Source organism: Rhincodon typus, chromosome 39 (assembly GCF_021869965.1).
Source record: "Rhincodon typus isolate 14 chromosome 39, sRhiTyp1.1, whole genome shotgun sequence".
In the NCBI taxonomy this organism is placed as follows: Eukaryota; Metazoa; Chordata; class Chondrichthyes; order Orectolobiformes; family Rhincodontidae; genus Rhincodon; species Rhincodon typus.
The window spans coordinates 16,926,101-16,946,224 of record NC_063370.1 but is presented as its reverse complement, the minus strand read 5'-3'; the positions used below and the strand labels follow the sequence as shown (position 1 = coordinate 16,946,224).

The window sequence follows — 20,124 nt, the reverse complement described above, 5'->3', positions numbered from 1 at the left end:
GGTCTAGGCCTGAAACGTCAGCCTCTCTGCTCCTATGATGCTGCTTGGCCTGCTGTGTTCATCCAGTCCTGCACCTTGTTGTCTGGTGAATACCAAGCTGCAATAGCTCCATAGCTGGCCAGCTATGGCACCAGCTCATAGCCAGGCAGAGAAGGACCCGCTGGTATCAGCAATCAAGGACTTCATACCCATGCACAGGGAGACACAGGAACTGCAGGCAGTTATATGGGACACAAGGGCTTGCATAGCCCAGAAGCTGCAGAACTACCATGGATCATATGACCACTTGGCTCTCCCTATGGATGTGTTGGTGGCTGCCACATAGAGAACCAGGTCCAGCAGCCTCAGGGTCTGTTGGAGACATATCTGCTCTCCATCACCCCAGTCACTGCTCCTCATGACTACAGGCATGGTGACGGGAACCAGGTGCCCCATCCTCAGAAGGAGACAGGGCAGCGCCACGAAACACACATTCAGAGGAGGGACCATACACAGCCCTCTCATGGCTGGGTCACACCCCTCTGACCTGTAGAAACATAGAAAATAGAAGCAGGGGTAGGCCATTCAACCCTTTGAGTCTGTTCTGCATTCATTATGATCATAGCTGATCATCTATCTCAATAAACTGTTCTCACTTTCTCCCCATATCCTTTGAGCCCTTTAGATCCAACTCCTTCTTTCAATCATACAATGTTTTGGCTTCAACTGCTTTCTGTGGTAGCAAATTCTACAGGCTCACCACTCCCTGGATGAAAAAATATCTCCTTATCTCATTCCAAAATGGTTTACCCCCATTGGGGTGGCACGGTGGCTCAGTTGTTAATATTGCTGCCTCACAGCAGTAGGAACCCAGGCTCAATTCCAGCCTTGGGTGGGGGGCAACTGTCTGTGTGGAGTTTGCACATTGTCCCTGTGTCTGTGTGGGTTTCCTACATGTGCTCCGGTTTCCTTCCGCACTCCAAAGATGTGCAGATTGGGTGGATTGGCCATGCTAAATTGCCCATTGTGTCCACAGGTGTGCAGGTTAGGTGGATTAGCCATGGGAAATGCAAGACTACAGGGATGGGGTGGGTTTGGGGGGGATGATGTTTGGAGGGTGGACTCGACAGGCTGAATGGCCTGCTTCCACACTGTAGGGATTCTATGATCCTACATCTTTACACTGTGACCCCTGGTTGCAAACTGTGGACATTCTTCTGCATCTACTCTGTCTAGTTCTGTTAGAATTTTGTAGGCTTTTGAGACTACCCCCAACCACCCCACGCACCATTTTTCAGAATTGCAGCAAATATAATCCTATATATGCCATATGTCAGTCCTGGTATCCCAGGAATCAGTCTGGTAAACATTCGCTGCCCTCTTTCTATGGACAGAACATTCTTCCTCAGATCAGGAGACCAAAACTGCATGCAATATTCAAGGTATGGTCTCACCAAAGCCCTCTATAATTGCCTCCTGCTCCTCTACTCAAATCCTCTTTACTGCCTGCTGCACTTGCATCCTTGGAAGTTCATCCTGAGAAAGGTCGGCTGTATCTGGTAAGAAGACCTTTGGCATGTCTGGCCATCCAGGCGCAATTGATCCCTGGGGTCGCCCAATTAAACTTTCAGGCTCCACTGTCAAGCATGTTCACTCCACCTCAGCTGGGAAATCAGAAATACACTAAATCATTGCGACAGGAGAGAAAGAAGACCTATTGAGGGCACTTTGGTAACATGGGTCACAATACTCTGCAACTGGTTTTATATTTTTGTATCAATGTCATTGATATAATCTTACATCTGGTTATCTCTTTGTGCAACCCTAAAAGGCATTGTTACAGCATCAGGCAGCACTTCATGGCCACAGAAAATGTTCCATGGATGATTATTTATACTGAGAGCCGACTACATCATGTGGAAGCAAGCAGAGCAATGTTCGTTCTTGGCATTGAATGCTACTGACTCCCTTGGCCCTCCTCATACAAAACTCCTATTCTTTGCAGCTTCTGTGTCCAAAGGTCTAGCTGCCAATGAGTCATTCAGAAATGTCTGTGGTAGAGAGGTGCAATACACAGATGAGGCAATAAATTGGAATGTCCAGGAAATAGGGATCAGCAAATCTGTGTACATTTGTATGTGTGTAATGTTCATTCCCTTTAAAAGCTCTAACAGTAGTAGTTTTACAGCTTCCTCACTCACAGGTCCAGTCGTTTATCCCACCCAGTCTGAGTGCCGTTGCAGCCATTTTCTTCCCAATTCTACAATTTTGATTTGCAACATGATACAAAGCAACAGGCAGTGCTCCTTGGCTTGTGACCTGCACTGAGCCTCTGCCTCAGTTTTGATGAGGCCTCAAAGATCCAACTGCCTTTCCCGTAAATCCCAGTGGCTTCACAGCTCCCCACCCAACCTGTATGCATGCATCTGCTCCACTTACCTTTTCTACCCAGCCCCTGGCATGAGGTGACAATGCCTAGTGAGGTCATATACTGCTTACCCCCTTGAAACCAGCGTGTTCCTTACTGTGGATGACCACCCCTCCCACCCATCCATGTTTTACTGTGTTCCCGCTTGCAGATACTGATGCCCCCTTCACAATTGTCAATCAGCCTCAATTCCCTCAGCCTCAGTCCCATTAATTTAAGAGTCTCAATCTCACAGCAGTAGCAACCCTTCCCTCCCCCCTCCCCCCTCCCCCACCCCTTAATTTCTGCAGACAGAGTCGACAGACTGATCATGACCTACCCGTTGAGTGATCTAACTAGACAGCTGTGGACAATAAGTGCCCAGATACCTGACTATTGGCTGCACATTTTCCTGACTGCATTAGTTTTAACACCTGACTGATCACTATGGAGCCACAGGACTGACAATGAGCCATGCTTCAGACTGAACAGGCATGTGCCTTGTCACCAAGAATTCCCTGTCAGAACGCCTGATTATGGCCAATCCCCTGGACTGGTACGGGAGGCTACTCAGAGTTACTGTGATGGCACTCCCTAACAGAGAGGTGCCTCCATGGACTTCAGTGAGGTTGACTCCGCTAAGACTAAGAGACATGGCTGTTTGCGTCCTGCATGTGCAGTGTTTGTGGTATAAACTGCTGATAAGTGGTTTAGGTATGACATAATACATTGCTGTGTGTCCACCAACTTGACTGAGGACTACTGACCAGCAATGCAAGCTGCCTGCCTCTGTGATTGCATGAATTGGCACAGCATGGCAAAGCTGGACAACGTATAGATGATTGTAGCATCCAAGTAGGCAACGTGAATTAGAGCTTAACAGACTAAATGAGTAGCCTGGTACATTCGGTGAGTTAGCTGCCTAGCCATTTGTGCATAGTATCTCTGCTACATGTTCAATGCTAGTTCACAGTTTGCGCTGTGTCTGTGCTTTCAAAGTGCCCTGCCAGTCTATTGGAGAAGTGTCATGCTGGTCTTAAGGGGCTCGTGAATGCCAGATATCAATGTCCGTGGATGAGGGGTGTATGTGGCTGGTGCATGCCCTGAGCTGCACTTGATTTGGACACAACTTGGAGGCCAACCAGAGCAAGCATCCAGCTGGATTTGCCAAGTTCCTGCCGTAGTTTCATGTCAGGTTTTCTCGACATCTAGTGTGTTTGGTGAGTTTGGCAAAATAGAAGACTGAACGTTATGAGGTGACTTGGTCTGTCACCAAGGCATTTAATCTGTAACAATCTCCTGTAACTGGCAACTGCCGCTACCTAGCGAGAGATTCATCACACTGGTTGTGAAGCATAAAAAAATGGAGCGGGATGCTCCTTACATCGAGATAGGCCTCCCTGGACTTTTTGTCCGATCCTGCCATAAATTTCACCATAGCCCACATTGCTCAGACTCTACAAGATTCCGGCCCACCTTTCAAGTGATATGTTTAATGCCTACCGGAGATTGCACACAAGGGCGCTTAAAACACGGGTAGAGACGACATGATCATGACAATCCGGCCAATACTATAAAGGAACAGTTATGTTTCTTTAAACATTACTTCGCTGGGTCTCCGGTTCCCGATCTTCCTACGAATGAGAACATACTCTGGTCAGTCCCCTTCTGCATTTTGAATTCGTACAAAATTTCCTCAATGTATTTTTCTGCAAATAGACTGATTTCTTTAATTAATCCACGTAACGGAAATTCCTCTTCGCTGGAACCATTCTGTTGGATTTTCAATGCACCTTCGCCGGCACTTCCTGAAATGTGGGGCCCAGAACAAAGCGCACTGCTTCAGTTGAGGCTATTAATTCAGAGATTTAACCATAATCTTAGTCAGCAACACGAAGCACTTTATTTAAAGATGCAAAATGTTGCGGTAAATTCACCACTGTGAACAGGGGAAGAAGTGTAAAACTAAACGTCCAATATAAAAGATGACGGAGGTCTGATGTGATACGCGACACTGGTGATGATGATGATAGGGGCGCTTCCACGTTTCATACTGGCAGGAAGGCAGCAGATTCTCCAGCATCATGCGTTCAAAGATGGTTGATCCTGAAGGTCACGTGCGGCTTCTGCGCATGCGCACTGTGTAGTAACCACCCAACCCATTCCACCATGGCGGTTCAGTGAAGTTAGAATTGGGGAAGTGGTTGCCGCCGTCATGCCCAAGAATTGTACCGTGACCGATTGCTGGCGGCATGCGGGCCAAGTGGCGGCTGATAAGCGGAGGATCAGCTTCTACAAGTGAGTGTCGTCTTGTCCTGGCTGCAGGAGCTCCACTGGGTTCGTAAAGTGAAGGGAGAGCAGTGGAACGAACCGGGATGAGGCCGTTCAGCCCTCCCTTTACGCCTAGCCCAGTGCATCCAGCTCCAGAGTCGCACAGGCATCTCACAGATTAAATCATAACAGCAAGTGACTGGAGATACTCAGCAGGTCTGGCAGCAGTTCCTACGTCCCCGTGTGGGAGGGAAAGTAAGTTTTCAAGAAGAGGTAAAATGTCTGCAAAGGGACAAAGAGAAAATGTGGCAGATGGAGTATGATGTAAGAAAATTTCAACTTGTCCACCTTGGCAGGAAGGTTAGGACTTAAATGGAGAATGATTGCAGAACATGTGGTATAGATGGATCTGAGTGTCCTTGGACATGAATCACAGTACTCTGGTACAGTAAATGATGGCAGAAATCCACACAGACACGAGGAGAATCTGCAAATTCCACACAGACAGTCACTCAAGGCTGGAATTGAACCCCGGTTTAGTTTTGCCCCCTCATTTTGAACTCCCCCACCATAAGGGTAAGACCCTTCGTAACTTTATAAACCTCTATAAGGTCACTTCACAACCTCCTACGTTCCAGTGAAAAAATTCATAGCATATCCATCCTATTTTCATATCTCAATTCCTGGCAATACCCAGGTAAATCTTTTTGAACCCTCTCCAGCTTAATAATATCCTTCCAATTGTAGGACAACCAGAACTGCGCACACTAATACATAAGAAGTCTCCCCTATGTCCTGTAAAATCTCAACATGATGTCCCAACTCCTTTATTCAAAGGTGTGAGATACGAAGGCAAGCATGCTAAATGTCTTAACCACCTTGTCTGCCTGTGATGCAAATTTTAAAGAATTATGTACCTGAACCCCTAGGTTTCTCTGTTCTACCACACTACCCAAGGCCCTACCATTAATTGTATAAGTCCTGCCCTTGTTTGTTTTACCAAAATGCAACATGTTGCATTTATCCAAATTAAATTCCATTGGCCACTTCTCGGCCCATTGACCCAATTGATCAAGACCTCTTTGTAATCTTAGATAACCTTCATCGCTATCCAGTACACACCTATAGCTTTCTCTATTCCAGTGGAAATGTTTGCTGTACCTGAGAATTTGTGATCGATGGACTGGGGTCTTTTCAGGTGAGTGTTGAATTGTGGAGAAGTCTTAATTTCTTGGTTACAAATGAACATATAAAGAGTGCTCGGCGTGGTAGTGAGTTGGGAGAGTTGTTGATCAACACTGAACTGTTATAGCATCAGGAGAATCCATATTTGTTTTGAGTCTCTCAGAAGCGACTTTTTGTTTTGATTGAGGTTTCCATTGAATGACAAAGAGAGACTCGCGAAATGGCTTTCCAACATGAAAAGGGAGAAATGGTTTCCATCTCAATACCAATATGTCTGCAGTGAGCACTTTACTCCTGACAGCTTTGAATGGAAGTGGGGGACACGATACTTGAAGGCAGATGCTGTACCTACGATTTTTCCTTTTCCAGAGCAGCCTGTGGTATGTTTGGCCTCGGTAGGTTTGAATATTCCTGTGTGCGCTTTTTCAAAATCTGTGGAATAATGCTGAAATCTACCTAAAATAACTCAGGGGTACACCTGGAAATAAGGCTCTTGTGGCTTGAAGAAATGGAACTGAAGTAAAGCCTTAATGTATTCTTACCACACTGGCTAACTGAGGTTACAGTCGCAAAGTGAATGAGTGGTCTAGGCTCCAGAAGCCTGGGCTGCTAATCCATAAAATTTGTGTTAAAAATCAGATTTTGAAATTGGTTTTATTTTAAAAATCTGAAAATAAAAACAAATTTGTGACCAATAAAAGTAATCATGAAGCTGAGGGATATAAACAGCTTTAAAACCAACTGGATCATCAATGTCCTTTTAGAAAGGAAACCTATAGTTCTTGCCCAGCGTCTGGCTTGTGATTCCAGACTCCAACCAAACTGGTCCTGCTCTCTGGCTGAACGTATCTTGGTTTTAGGGATGAGCAGTGAACAGCTGCTATAGAGTCATGCAGTTCGGAAACAGACCATTCGATACTTGTGAATTAATTGGAAAAATAAGGGAGATTTGAAACAGAGCCACAAAATTTAAGGAAACGACATACATAGCTCTGAGTAATTTATCTCTTGGATTGGGAGAGCTTCTGAATTTGGATATTTATCTATTTTGGTTGGGGTGATGGAGAGAGCATTTCAGCCTTTTTCAGTAATGAATTTCACAATCTACCTTGGTGGGATTCAAACCCAGCTTCTGTCAGATTTCCTGAGTCTCTGGATTACTAGCCCAAACAGGGGAGAAAGATTTAATAGGGAGCTGAGGGCAATTTTTTTCTCATAGGGTGGTTCATATGTGGAATGAACTTCCAGAGGAAGTGGTAGATGCAGTAACAGGTACAACATTTAACAGACATTTGGAAAGGTATATGAATAGGAAACGTTTAGAGGGATATGGGCCAAACGCAGGTAAATAGATATTATTTTTGTTTAGGAAACTTGGTCAGCATAGATGAGTTGGACCGAAGGATATGTTTCTGTGTTGTATGACTGTATAATATCACTATGTCATTGCCTCCCCACTTGCTCCAAATCCCCTTTTTTCACCCTGTTCACAAAATGTGGCGTCACTGGCTAGGCCAGTATTTGTTGCTTATCCTTACTTGCCCTAGAAAAGATGGTGGAAAGCTGCCTCCTTGAGCTGCTGAAGTCTTTAAGGTATATGGACATCCACATTGCAGTTGGAGAGGGAATTCCAGTATTTTGAGCTAGCGGCAATGAGCAAACTGTGATATATTTCAAAGTCAGGATGGTTTGTGACTTCGAGGGGAACTTGCAGGTATTCCCATGCATTGGCTGCCCTTGTCCTTCTGAATTGTAGCGGTCACAGGTTTAAAAGGGGCTGTTGAAACAATATTTTAATAAAACTTTTCAAATTCCAAATTATTGCATGGTTTTGAGGACAGCAATTTTTCACTAGACCACAGGCAGCTTGATTATATGGTGCTACATTTCCCTCTCGAGTTGAAAGCCCCATTGTAGGGCGTTAGCAGCGGGTCTGTGCACAACAATGATTTCACTTCAAAGTAGTTCATTGGCTACTTGATGCTTTGGGAATATTTTGAGGACTTTAGTTTTTAAATTCATTCATGAAACGAGGGTGTCACTGGCTGGGCCAGTAATTGCCCAAAAGGCATTTAAAGGTCAGCCACATTGCTGTGGGTCTGGAACCACATGTAAGCCCAATCAAGTAAGGATGGCAGTTTCCTTTCTAAAGGACATCAGTAATCCAGATGGGTTTTCCCAACAATCAACAATGGTTTAATACTCATCATTAGACTACTATTTTCATTTGAATTTTTATTGAATTCAAATTCCACTGTCTACCATAGCAAGATTCAAACACAGGTCCCAAGAACATTACCTGGGTCTTTGGATGATTAGCCTAGTGATAATACCGCTAAGCTGTCACCTCCCCTAAAAGTAATTAGAAATGAAAGTTCAAACCATTTGCAACTCGCTCAGCTCATCATTCTTCATATGCAAGTGAAAATGGTGAATGTTAGAGATTGTTACATTGTGAAGGGCCTTGTTCTGATCGCTCAGATATCCACAAACAGGGACTCTGCTAATTGATGGATCAAATTAAAGAACCAAGACTCTGTGAAACAGGATACCAAGTGGTTGAAAAGTATATCTTGGCCAGAAGCTGAAACCCCTCACCTTTCCTACTCCCTGGCTCAAAGAGTTGAGGTTAACTGTCGAAGCAGCAGTTGTTGCCCTGGTTGAAGTTAGCCAACTTGCAGCAGATCAATAAACATGCCTGGTTCTTCTAGTCCTTATAGGTTCATGTTGATGTAACTGGGTGTTACTGATGTTGAGTAGGCAATGGGCCTTTTGTGATGCTTTTTGTACTGGCCTAAACTTTTAAATTTTGAAACGTGCAAACAATTAGTTATTTTGAATAGTTTCTATCAGCATAGCGATTGACCATTAGTTTCCAAAGGTCTTCTGTAATAATGAGGGCAGCTTAAAAAGATCCCAGTGTGTGATAACTGTAATAATATACATATTAAAATGATTCTGTGGGATCAATTGTATTCTTGAAATTTCTAATTTAAAAATATTTCTGTAGAAAAGGAAAGCCCATGCTCGATCAGTCGGAAGTAAATGGAAAAAAGAGAGGTTGGAAGGTCAAAGCAATGAAGATGAAAAGGCATTGCAAATGCAAACTGTTCCAGTTCTGTCACATGAATTGAGTGAGCCAGAGGCACTTGCATTGTTAGTTATGACAACAGAACCAACTCTGTCAACTTCATCCAGTACAATTACTGAAGCTGATAAGGTAGCTATATCTTCTTGTGCTCATATTGACTGTACATCTGAATCAATTACACCAACTGTTCAATCTTTACCGAACATGGCAGTGAATCCCTTTGAGTTGTTGCAAATAGACAAAGGCAGATCTCCTCAATCTGCACTGATGGAGCCATCACTATTGCCATTTGAAAATGTTGCAGCTGTTGAAACTGTTCCACTTACACCAACATTGACATCAGTTGAAACTGGAACAACAGGTGGAGTTTTGCCAACAGTTGAAACTTCAAAGCTTGTGTCAGCACAGATGGGCGAGGAACCGGAACCAGCATCGATAGAAGTTGTGCATCCAGCTGCTCAAGATATTGAAACGCTGAAATCTTTCCAGCTAAAACCTTCAACATCAGTCCCTTCTACTCCAGCAATGTCAGTTTTTGATAATATTGCAACAGCATCAGCCGTAGTATCAACTAATCAAACATTATCTCTCTCCAACGTGTTTCCTGCAACATCTTCCATATTACTGGCAGCAACAACTGAAACTTTGACAAAACTGTCTGGCTTTGAAACACTACTGACGATGCCTTCTGCTGTCCTTGTACCAGTTACGTCAACTCTACCAGTTGTGAAAAATCATGCAGTTATGTCCACTGGGCCAGCAATTGCTTCTGTAGAAACAGTTATGCCTGCACTGCCTGACCACTCAGAAGTACAAGGTGAACATTCATACTACAAAAGTGACCTCACCATAGAACAGCTTGAAAGAATTATTGCTAACCTGCAAAAAAAAGTGAAAGTGATACAGCAACGCGAGAGGAGGAATTCAGCCCGGCTGAAAGCCATGGAAAATCTTGTGGACCAACTTAAAAGCAAAAATATTCTTTCCGAGGAGAAGCTGAAAATAATGGAGATGGTAGGCAAAGGGTTCACTCTAGAATGTTGATACACCTATAGGTGGATGTTCAGCATATTTTGCAGTGCAGTGCCAAAGAGTGGAAGTGCAGCAAGGGTGATAAACAAGTATAGACAAAGCATCAAGTCAGTCTAGAAGGCATTGCAAACAAAGTCAAGTCACATGGCTGGATATTAATTATTTTGATGTAGGGAATCTTGTGAGTAAGGCAAATGAGTTGAGGGTGTTTTTTAGTGCATAGGGTTGTGACAGCATTTCTGTCACAGAGACATGGTTGGGGGAGGGCAGTGGCTGGGCAGGCATTACAGTATTCATCCAACTGCATCCAATTACTGCAGTCACGAAAGGATAATATCTTAGGTTTTTCAAATTAGGCCATATGGGTTAAACTTAAAATCCAAAAGGGTCTGTCACTTACGTTGAGGTGTACTATAGAGTTCCAAACAGTCAAGGAGAGATAGATAGGTATGTAGGTAATTCTCAGAAGTGTAAAAAATGATAGGCTAATAATGGTAAAGGATTTTAACTTCCTGTATATTAACTGGGATAGTCAGTGTGAGAAAGGTTTAGAGGGAGCGGAATTGTTGAAATGCATTCAGGAGCGCTTTTTAAGCCAGTATGTAGAAGTCCGACAAGATAAGCTATAGTCCTGGTCTTAATGTTACATATTGAAGCCTAACATCTAATTGAGTGAGAAAAGTGAGAAAGTAGTAAGGGCGTGGACAATAATTTTCAATTCATCTCTGACCACACGAGAGGTGCCAGAGGACTGGAGGACAGTGTTGGGGCCCCTGCTGTTTATGATGTATATAAATGATTTACAGTTGAATGTAAGAGGATTGATCATTAAATTCTCAAATGTTAGGAAAATTGGTGGGTGATAAATAGGGGGATAATCTTAGATGACACAAGGATATAGATGGCTGATCATATTGGCTTATTAGTGGAAAAGGTTATGCACTTGAACACGGCAAACAGGGCAAGGGAATACAAGATGAACGGTTGGAACCAGGGAAGCACCAAGGATCAATAGGACCTTAGTATGCATCAATCACTTAACGTAATGGAATAGGTAGATAAAGTGGTTTAATAAAAACATATGGTATGCTTGTCCTTATTAGCCAAGGCATAGAGTTTAAGAACAATGAGGATATGGTGGAAAAATATAAATTGTTGGTTAGGCCACGGCTAGAGTATTGTGTGTAATTCTGGAATCCACGTTGTAGGAAGTTTGTAATTACACTGGAGATGGCGCAGAAAAGATTTACCAGGATGTTGCCAGGGCTGGAGAACAGCATTCCCTCTAAGCTGCAGCGCAGCAAATTTCTGCATAGGGCAATCAGAGTGGCAGGCTGATTGCAGTATTGACTTCCTGTTGTGGAAATTGCTATTATGCATGGGGCTTGGAGACCTAAACAGAAAATTAGAGGGGATGCTGCTAGAGGACTTTTGTTATGAAGAGAGATTGGATAGATTAGGGTTGTTTACCTTGGAGCAGAGGAGATTGAAGGGGGACATGATTGAGATGAGATAGATAAGACAGACAGAAAGGAACTTTCCCCCTTGGTGAGGGGATCAATAACTTGGGTCGTAGATTTAAAGTAAGGGGCAGGAGGTTCAGTGGGGATGTAAGGAAAAAATGTTTTCACCCAGACGGTGTCTGTAAGGGTGGTGGACACAGAAACTCTTATGATATTTAAGACTTATTTAGATGTGCTGTTGTGATGCCAAGGCATGCAGGGCTTTGGGCCAAGTGCTGGAAAGTGGGAGTAGAATTGCTAGCCATAGGATTAGAGTTTGTCTAAAATGTCCATCTTCTTCCTCAACTGAGGATTCCCTGGCACCGTAATTGATAGGGTCCTTAGTTGGATCCGACCCATCTCCCGCACTTCAGCCCTCACCCCTTCGCTTTCGTTCCGCAACAGCAATGGGGTCCCCCTTGTCCTCACTTATCATCCCACCGGCATCCATGTCCAGAGGATCATTAGCCACTGTTTTTCCCACCAACAGACACATTTTCCTTCCCTGTCAGCCTTCTGCATGGACTGTTCCCTCTGGATACCCTTGTCCACTCCTCCTTTGCTCCCAACACCCGGCTACCTTGGAAATGTGTAACAAGTCAGTGCTTTGTTCCTTCCTATTTGCAAATTAGTGGTATGTAAATATCAAGGGGGAAATCCTTGGGTTACAGGAGGATATAGTTGTGCTGGTCAGATAAGTTGAACAATGGCAATGGAATCTAATACTGAAAAGTGTGACTTGATACATTTTGGGAGGTCTGACAAGGCAAAGAAGTAACATTGAATGGAAGGACCCTAGGAGATACAGAAGATCAGAATGACCTTTTAATGCATGTCTATAGATCATTGAAAACAGCAGGACATATAGATAAGGTGGTTAAGAAGGCTCCTATCTTTATTATCAGAGGCGTTGTATATAAGAGCAAGAGCAATGGAGCTGTATATAACATTGAGTAGGCCACAGCTGGAGTACTGCATGCAGTTCAACTTGCCATATTAAGAAGGATATGATTGCACCAGAGGGGGTACAGATTAGAATAGACAAGTGTTTGATGACCAGCATGGACAAGATGGGCTGAAGGGCCACTTCTCATGCTGTTAAAAACCCTGAACTTATAGCCAGTGTCTCCTGTAGAATCAGTGATTGTTATTTGAGGTTTTTCTCCTGTGTATCTAGAGAACTTTGAATATTTTAACAGATACTCCATAATGCCTTTTACATGTAAATTATTCCCTGGAATATAGAAAGTTGAGGGATGTTTTGATTGAAGTTTTACTTGAAGGTTTTGAAAGAAATTGAAAGGGTATGTAGAAAAATCCTGAAGGGAACTTAACACGAGGACATGATCTTAAAATCAAAGCCAAGCCATTCCGCCGAGCTTAGGAAGCACTTCTTCATGCAAAGGATTGTTGGTGAATGGAGCTTCCTCACAAAATTAATAATAAAAGCTGGTTCAATAAATAATTTAAGATTTAGATTTAAGTTTTGCTAACCAAGGTTATTAAGGGATATGGGTTAAGGTAGGTAATTATGTTTTGGATACAGAATGTTCATACAATTAATGTTGCAAAAGGCTCAAGGGGCCGATTGGCGGCCTCTTGTTCCTACATTTCAGTACCTGGCTACCTCATTATATAGTGACCGTTGTACAGAGTTACTCCAGTTATAGCACTGTCTAAAATTTAAAATAACTGTTATTTATGTTCTACTATCTTCATTATCTCCACAGTATAGCATACTAAGGTCTTTGATGTATCCATCATATCCTCAATATGTCCTGTGTTGTGTCATGTGGAATAAATATTATTGTTTTTATTGCCATTGTAGTGCAACACTCCTAACTTTGTGACTTTGCATTTCCACATTAAATGACATTATCCATCTCCTCCAAACTATCAAAATCAGTCTGTGTTTCAGCAGCCTGTTCCTTAATCAAAGTTAGTACCAATTTTCTGACCCGTCTTTCCAAGTATTTTCTGCATTTTATAAACAAGGATAATTCAACCCTCATCCCTGTATTGTGGAGTCTGAAACCATTGTTTTCATTGCCCACCGCAAACTCTGCTCCCCAGCAATTACCAGCTGTCTGAGATTAATCCCATCTGTTTACAACCTTGGAGGCCCGTTTGTTCCCAAGTTAAATTCCCAGTTTTTCATTTGTTCTGTTACAAAGCCCACCTGTTTTCACCTCTGTAACATCGCCAAACTTTGCTGAAATGATTTGGGACCAGAATCCGCGCAGAAATGCTAAATAGGTTGGTCACAAGAACTGTAAACTGGTTAAAGTGAGGGAGCACTTTGGAGAGGTTATTAGTTTCCAGAAGAAGTGATAGGACAGGGAGTATGGAAAGGGTCAGGAAACTAAGTTCAGCACAGCCAATAGGGAGCAAGTATGAGAAGGGTGTACAGTCAACGCAGGACTGAGGGTGGAGAGTGCAAGAACCATAGATGCTGGAGTCAGAGTCCACGTAGTGTGGAGCTGGAGGAGCACAGCAGGTCAGGCAGCATCAGAGGAGCAGGAGAGTCGACGTTTCGGGTTTTTTGTTAGCAAGAAATGAAACTAAATTGATAGCAAGAAGTGATTATAGGGTTGGAAGGTCGAGAATATGTGTGATTAGAGTTGAGGACAGCAAAAGAAAAACACCCTGATGTAAGTTATGAGCAGTCTGCGTAGCAGTAGTTAGGAGGTAGTGCCTTTCTTACACACCTTTTCTATGAGAATAATCATGGGGAAGTTCAATATGCAGGTAGACTGGGAAAATCAGGTCAGTAGTGGATCCCAAGAAAAAGAATTTATGGAATGTCTACACTATGGTTTTTGCAGCAGCTTCTGGTAGAACCCACTAGGAAACATGCGATTCTGGATGTGTAATGAGGCAAGCTTGACTAGGGAGCTTAAGGTGAATGAACCCCTTGGGGGCAGTGATAGTAATATGCAAGAATTCAAAAACAATTGCTGGAAAAGGTCAGCAGGTCTGACAGCATCTGGGAAGGAAAAAACAGAGTTAACGTTTCGGGTCCGGTGACCCTTCCTCAGAAGGCAGTTCCTGATTTACAGCATCCGCAGTTCTTACGAAAGAATTCACCCTGCAGTTTAAGAAGGAGAAGCTGAAATCAGATGTAACTGTTATTACGTTTGAGTAAAGATAATTGCAAAGGCATGAGGGAAGACCTGGCCAGTGTTGATTGGAAGGAGAGCTTAGTTTAGAAGACGCTGGAGCAGCAATGGCAGGAGTTTCTGGGGGTAATTCAGGGGCACAGCAGAAATTTGTCCCAAGGAAGAAGAAACATACTAAGGAGAGGAGGAGGAGGAGGCAACCATGGCTGACAAGGGAAAACAGGGACAGCATAAAAATAAAGCCCGAGTTCAGGTGTCTCAGAGGTTTGCTATAACATATCTTGACTAGGTTAATTCAAAATATCCAAAACCAGAAGGTAAAACATACAATGTAGTGAAGATTAGTGAGAAGTCCTTAAAAATCAGCAGAGGGCATCTAAAAAAGCAATAAGGGGAGACAAGATGAATTATAAGAGTGAACTAACTAGTCATTTAAAAACTATTGAAGAACAGTTTTAGATATATAAAACTTGAGAGAGGCAAGAGTTGACATTGGGCCAATGAAAAGTAAGGCTGGAGAAGTAGTAATAGGAATAAAGAAATAGCAGAGGAGCTGAATAGGTACTTTGCATCAGTCTTCATGATGGAAGACATCAATGGCATACCAGACCTTAGAAAATCGGGGGTAGAGATGAGTTTAGTGGCCATCACTGAGGATGCTAAAAGATCGGAAGGCAGATAAGTTACCTTGCTGAATGCACTACACCCTGGGTTCTGAAGAAGATAGTTGAGGAGATTGATTCCTGAAAAATCACCACCAATGGAGTGTCCCAGAAGACTGGAAAATTGGTAATGTAACACCCCTGTTTAAAAAGGGAAGGAGGCAAAGGATGAGAAATTAGAGGCCCGTTAGCCTGACCTCAGTTGTTGTTTAGATTTTAATCTTTTATTAAGGATGAGATTGTAGAGTACTTGGAAGTGTCTAGTAAAATCAGGCTGAGTCAGTACGCCCTCATCAATGGGAGGTCATGCCTGACAAATCTGTTAGCATTCTTTTGAGGAAGTAACAAGCAAGTTGGACAAAGGAGAGCTAGTGGATGCATTTATTTGGGTTTCCAAAAGGCCTTTGACAATTTTGCACAGAAGGCTGCTAAATAAGATAAGAGCCCATGGTGTTAGAGACTAGGTACTGGTGTGGATAGAGGATTGGCTGCCTGACAGAAGGCAGAGTGTGGGGATAAAGAGGGCTTTTTCAGGATGGCTGGTGACTAATGGAGTTCTGCAGGGGTCTGTGTTGGACCACAGCTATTCACATTATACACTAATGATCTGGACAAAAGGCATTATTGCTAAGTTTACAGATGACGCAAAGGTGGAGGAACAGATGGTGTTGAGGCAGGGAGGCTGGAAGAGTGGGCAAAGAAATTGCAGATGGAATACAATAATGGGAAGGATTAGAGACATAGACTGTTTTCTAAATGCAGAAAGGCTTCAGAAATCTGTAATACAAAGGGACTTGGGTATCCTAATTCAGGATACAGTGGATGTGGACAAGATGTTACCGCTAGTAGGAAAGACTCGTGCCCGAAGGTAGAGCCTTAGAGGGAAGGGACAGCTATTTAGAACTGAGATATAAGGAATTTCTTCAACTAGAGGGTGGTGAATCTGTGGAGCTGATTGTCACAGAAGGCTGTGGAGGCCAAGTCATTGAGTGTATTTAAAGCAGAGGTAGGTTCTTGATTAGTAAGGGATCTAAGGGTATGGGGAGAAGGCAGCAGAATGGGGTTGAGAAACCTTTTGACCATGAATGGCAAAGCAGATTTGATAGGCTGCATGGCCTAATTCTGCTCCTATTGTTTATGGTTTTATTCTGTCCCGTCTGAGCTCATCTGCTGCTTAAAACTCATTATTACTGTCACTGCCCCTAGATTTGATGATTTTAATGCACACCTGAGTGTGGTACCACATTCTGTCTTCTCTAATCAGTCAAAACTCACTGCCCAAGTCTTAACTCCCAACAAATCCTCTTTCCCCTGCCCCCAACCATGAACTCACTCATTATGTTATCTAACATCTTGATTTTAAAATTCTTATTCTTGTTTTGAAATCCTCCTACGTGGTCTTGTCCCTCCCTAATTCTGTACTCTCTACCAGCTCGATAACCCTCATATATTTGCACCCCTCTAATTCCGATTATTTGTGCATTTCCAATTGATCCACCATCAGTAGCCGTGCCATCAGCTGCCTTGGTCCTAAGCTCTGGAGTTCCTTTCCTACACCTCTCCGTTTCACTTTCCACTTTTAAAACAGTCCTTAAAAACTAGCTCTTTGATAAAGCTTGTGTGACCTAATATTTCTTGATATGATTCAATGTTATACATTGTTTAGTAAAACTCCTGTGTCTTGAGATGTTTGTTACATTAAAGGTGCTATACCACCCCCGGCACCTTTCACTGCAACCGCAGGAGGTATTACACCTGCCCCAACACCTCCCTCCTCACCTCCATCCCAGGCCCCAAGAAAACCTTCCCCATTAAACAGATGTTCACCTGCACATCTGCTAATGTGGTCTATTGTACTAGCTTCAAAGTCTCCCCATCCCCAACCTCATTCCAAGACCAGCCCTCCCTCTCGTACCCGCCTCCTTGTCTTCCCTCCCACCTACCCGCCCCTCCCTCTTCACTGACCAACCCCCATCCCAACTCCCTACCTACACTCACCTTTATTAGCTTCATCCCTGCCTCCTTGACCTGTCCGTCTTCTCTCCACCTATCTGCTCCACTATCCACCTTCTAACACCGCCTCCCCCCCTCTCTATTTATTTCAGAGCCCCCTTCCCTTCCGCCATTTCTGAAGAAGAGTCCTGACCTGAAATGTCAGCTTTCCTACTCCTCTGATGCTGCCTGGCCTGCTGTGTTCATCCAGCTCCACTCCTTGTTATCTCAGACTCCAGCATCGGCAGTTCCTACTATCTCTATACAAATATATGTTGTTGTTGTTACGACTTTCCCCAACAATCCAGACCGGCAAGTAGGCTTTGTAGCCTGTTGGGACACTCTGACTTCTGTTCATTGCTAGGAGAGGGCACCATGTTTATAACTGCTTTAAGTGTGTTTTGAGCACTGAAACCTAAAGGAATAGGAGATCTAGCCCTCATCAGCAGCATGATTTCCCAGACTGAGGTAGCTTTAGATTTGCACTTTAATTTGAAGTAATAACTGCTGCGTTGATGTTACAAAGTTTTTGTATGCAAGGTTTCCATTGCTGGGATTCAAATTGAAGCTTCAACTTTTGTTTTCCATCCTCAAGATGTCCCGTGATACTAAAAGATGAGAAAGCTGTTAATGATTCCTGAACTGGGTTGTTATTGTAATGCTATATTCTATTGAGAAGCAGCAACACTCACTTCTAAATCTCTTACTTCTCTTTGTAGTAACTGTCTTTATTTTTTGCCTCTCACTGGCTGAGAATGTGAACTTGCATCATCTTAGTCTGTGGTTTGTGTTATTGATATCTACTGTACTTTGTTTTAGTTGTTTCTTCATTTTTAGCCTCTGGAATATTGCTGATATTGAACATCTAAATGTAGCTGTACACCAATTGTAGCAGTGTAATTTACAGAGGGTGAATTTTGTGAAGCCACTTGCAATAATTTTTAACATGTCAAGCTACATATGAAAATCAAATGGTAAGGGAAAATAACTCTCAAATTTACCCTTTAGAAATGAAAAGAGAAAACTTTAAAACTTAAAAGTATAACTTCATAGATTGTGCACACATCTACCAATTTTCAATCAGAACAGTCAAAGGAAATTGCAATGTTTTTAACTAATCTTTTGTTGTTACAATTTTCAGACTTGCTCACAGACAAACGATCAAATGATTCATCCCTCCAGTACTGTCACAGTTGTTTGTGAAGACAATGGCAATATAATTTATGCACTTCAACAATCACCAAATGATAATGGTGATATGCTTTGATGGACATGTTCAGCTTCATGAAGCACAAGCGAGTCCACTATTCCTGTAGCTTACTGTATGTTTGTGGAACAACTTTGTAATTTTTCATTTAAATGAAAATATTAAATTATTTTATTTCTACCATTACTCTTATTACAAGCTTTCTTTAGTGCAGTGATGAGTTGACATTTGATTAAATGATGCAGTGTGGTGAGCTTGCTTACCCTAAAAGCCCCTGGAATTTTTGTTTGACCCTGCAAGAATATTTGTGCTGCTGGAGTTCACAATAGTGCTGGAAGGCTGTACTTTCCCAGAAGGAATAATTGTTTGAAGAAAACTATCTGTATTAGAATGAAGTAGTATTTGTTCTGCTGAATCAATTGTTTCTAATAATTTTCAAAGTGAATGATGAGGTTTATTTTCCTACCAAATTGTCTCCATCTCTGTCCTGCTGAAAGTCTTGGACTTATTTCTAGGCCCCACTAGTTGACATTCCTAATACAGTACTGAGGGAATGCTGCACAGTCAGAAGTGTTGTATTTCAGATTAGGCTTTAAACCAAAGTCACACCTGCCCCCCTCATGCGTGTAAAAGTTTCTGTTATTTTATTTTTGAAGATGTTTAGGAGCGTTTTCTTTGTCCTGGCCAATATTTATTCCTCGATGAACGTTCCAGAATATAACCTGACGATTATCACGTGGCTGTTTGTGAGAACATTCTGTGTGCAAAATAGTGTGATATTCTCTACGTTCCATGAAGTGTAAAAAAACTTCAGTGCTTTGGGGTGCCCGATGCCAAGGAAGTGCTACGTAAATGTAAGCCTTGCTTTCTAAATAGAATGATTTTTATGGATCTTCTGGGCCCGAGAGCCTGGTCCGATTCCAGGTTTTAATTGCCTGTTCATGAATTAGCCAAGAGTGGGAAAGGATCCAAGATCTCATCTCCTGACTGCTATCCAGTGACTGGCTGGAACATTCACTTCTAGACAGAATTGAGCTTTGGTTTTTATTTCTTTATTACTTTGAGATGTGGAGATCTCTGGAAAATAGTACTTGTTGCCTTCAAACTGAATTCCTTGCCAAGCCATTTCAGAGGGTAGTTAAGAGTCGACCACATTGCTATGGGTCAGGAGTCACAAATGGGCCAGACTGGATAATTTCCTTCCCCAAAGGTTATTAGTGAACCTAATGACTTTGTTTTCTTGGATCAGAGATAGTAGGAACTGCAGATGCTGGTGAATCTGAGATAATAAGGTGTAGAGCTGGATGAACACAGCAGGCCGAGCAGGAAGGCTGATGTTTTGGGCATAGACCCTTCTTCAGAAATGGTGGAGGGGAAGGGGGTTCTGAAATAAGTAGGGAGAGAGGGGGAGGCGGATAGAAGATGGATGGTGGAGAGGAGACAGACAGGTCAAAGAGGCAGGGATGGAGCCAGTAAAGGTGAGAGTAGGTGGGGAGTTAGGAAGGAGATAGGTCAGTCCAGGGAGGACGGACAGGTCAAGGGGGTGGGATGAGATTAGTAGGTAGGAGATGGGGGTGGGCCTTGAGGTGGGAGGAAGGACAGATTCGGGAGGCGGGGACAAGCTAGGCTTGTTTTGGGATGCGGTAGGGGGAGGGGAGATTTTGAAGCTTGTGAAGT

General features: G+C 43.0%; 1 protein-coding gene and 1 long non-coding RNA gene across 5 annotated transcripts in view; one reads left to right on the top strand and one right to left on the bottom strand.

Moving 5' to 3' along the window:
* Window positions 1-4,467, bottom strand: part of LOC125487301 — a 14,832-nt gene extending 10,365 nt beyond the window's left edge. Inside the window, exon 1 of the long non-coding RNA XR_007265788.1 lies at window positions 3,890-4,467. This is a non-coding gene — a long non-coding RNA (uncharacterized LOC125487301). The remainder of the gene's footprint in view (window positions 1-3,889) is intronic.
* A 37-nt stretch (window positions 4,468-4,504) lies between these two features.
* Window positions 4,505-18,633, top strand: LOC109920591 (THAP domain-containing protein 5-like). Of its 4 annotated transcripts, XM_048618329.1 has the most exons (5): window positions 4,568-4,912; window positions 5,801-5,855; window positions 6,030-6,237; window positions 8,853-9,947; window positions 18,382-18,633. In XM_048618329.1, the coding sequence occupies exons 2-5, from the start codon at window positions 5,836-5,838 to the stop codon at window positions 18,505-18,507; spliced, it is 1,449 nt and encodes a 482-aa protein (XP_048474286.1). In that variant the 5' UTR covers window positions 4,568-4,912; window positions 5,801-5,835; the 3' UTR covers window positions 18,508-18,633. The 4 variants fall into 4 exon arrangements, with proteins under 4 accessions (XP_020376216.1, XP_048474285.1, XP_048474286.1 ...); XM_020520627.2 differs by lacking the exon at window positions 5,801-5,855 and having other exon boundaries at window positions 4,505-4,684; window positions 6,030-6,222; XM_048618328.1 differs by lacking the exon at window positions 5,801-5,855 and having other exon boundaries at window positions 4,506-4,684.
* Window positions 18,634-20,124: the final 1,491 nt, after the last annotated feature.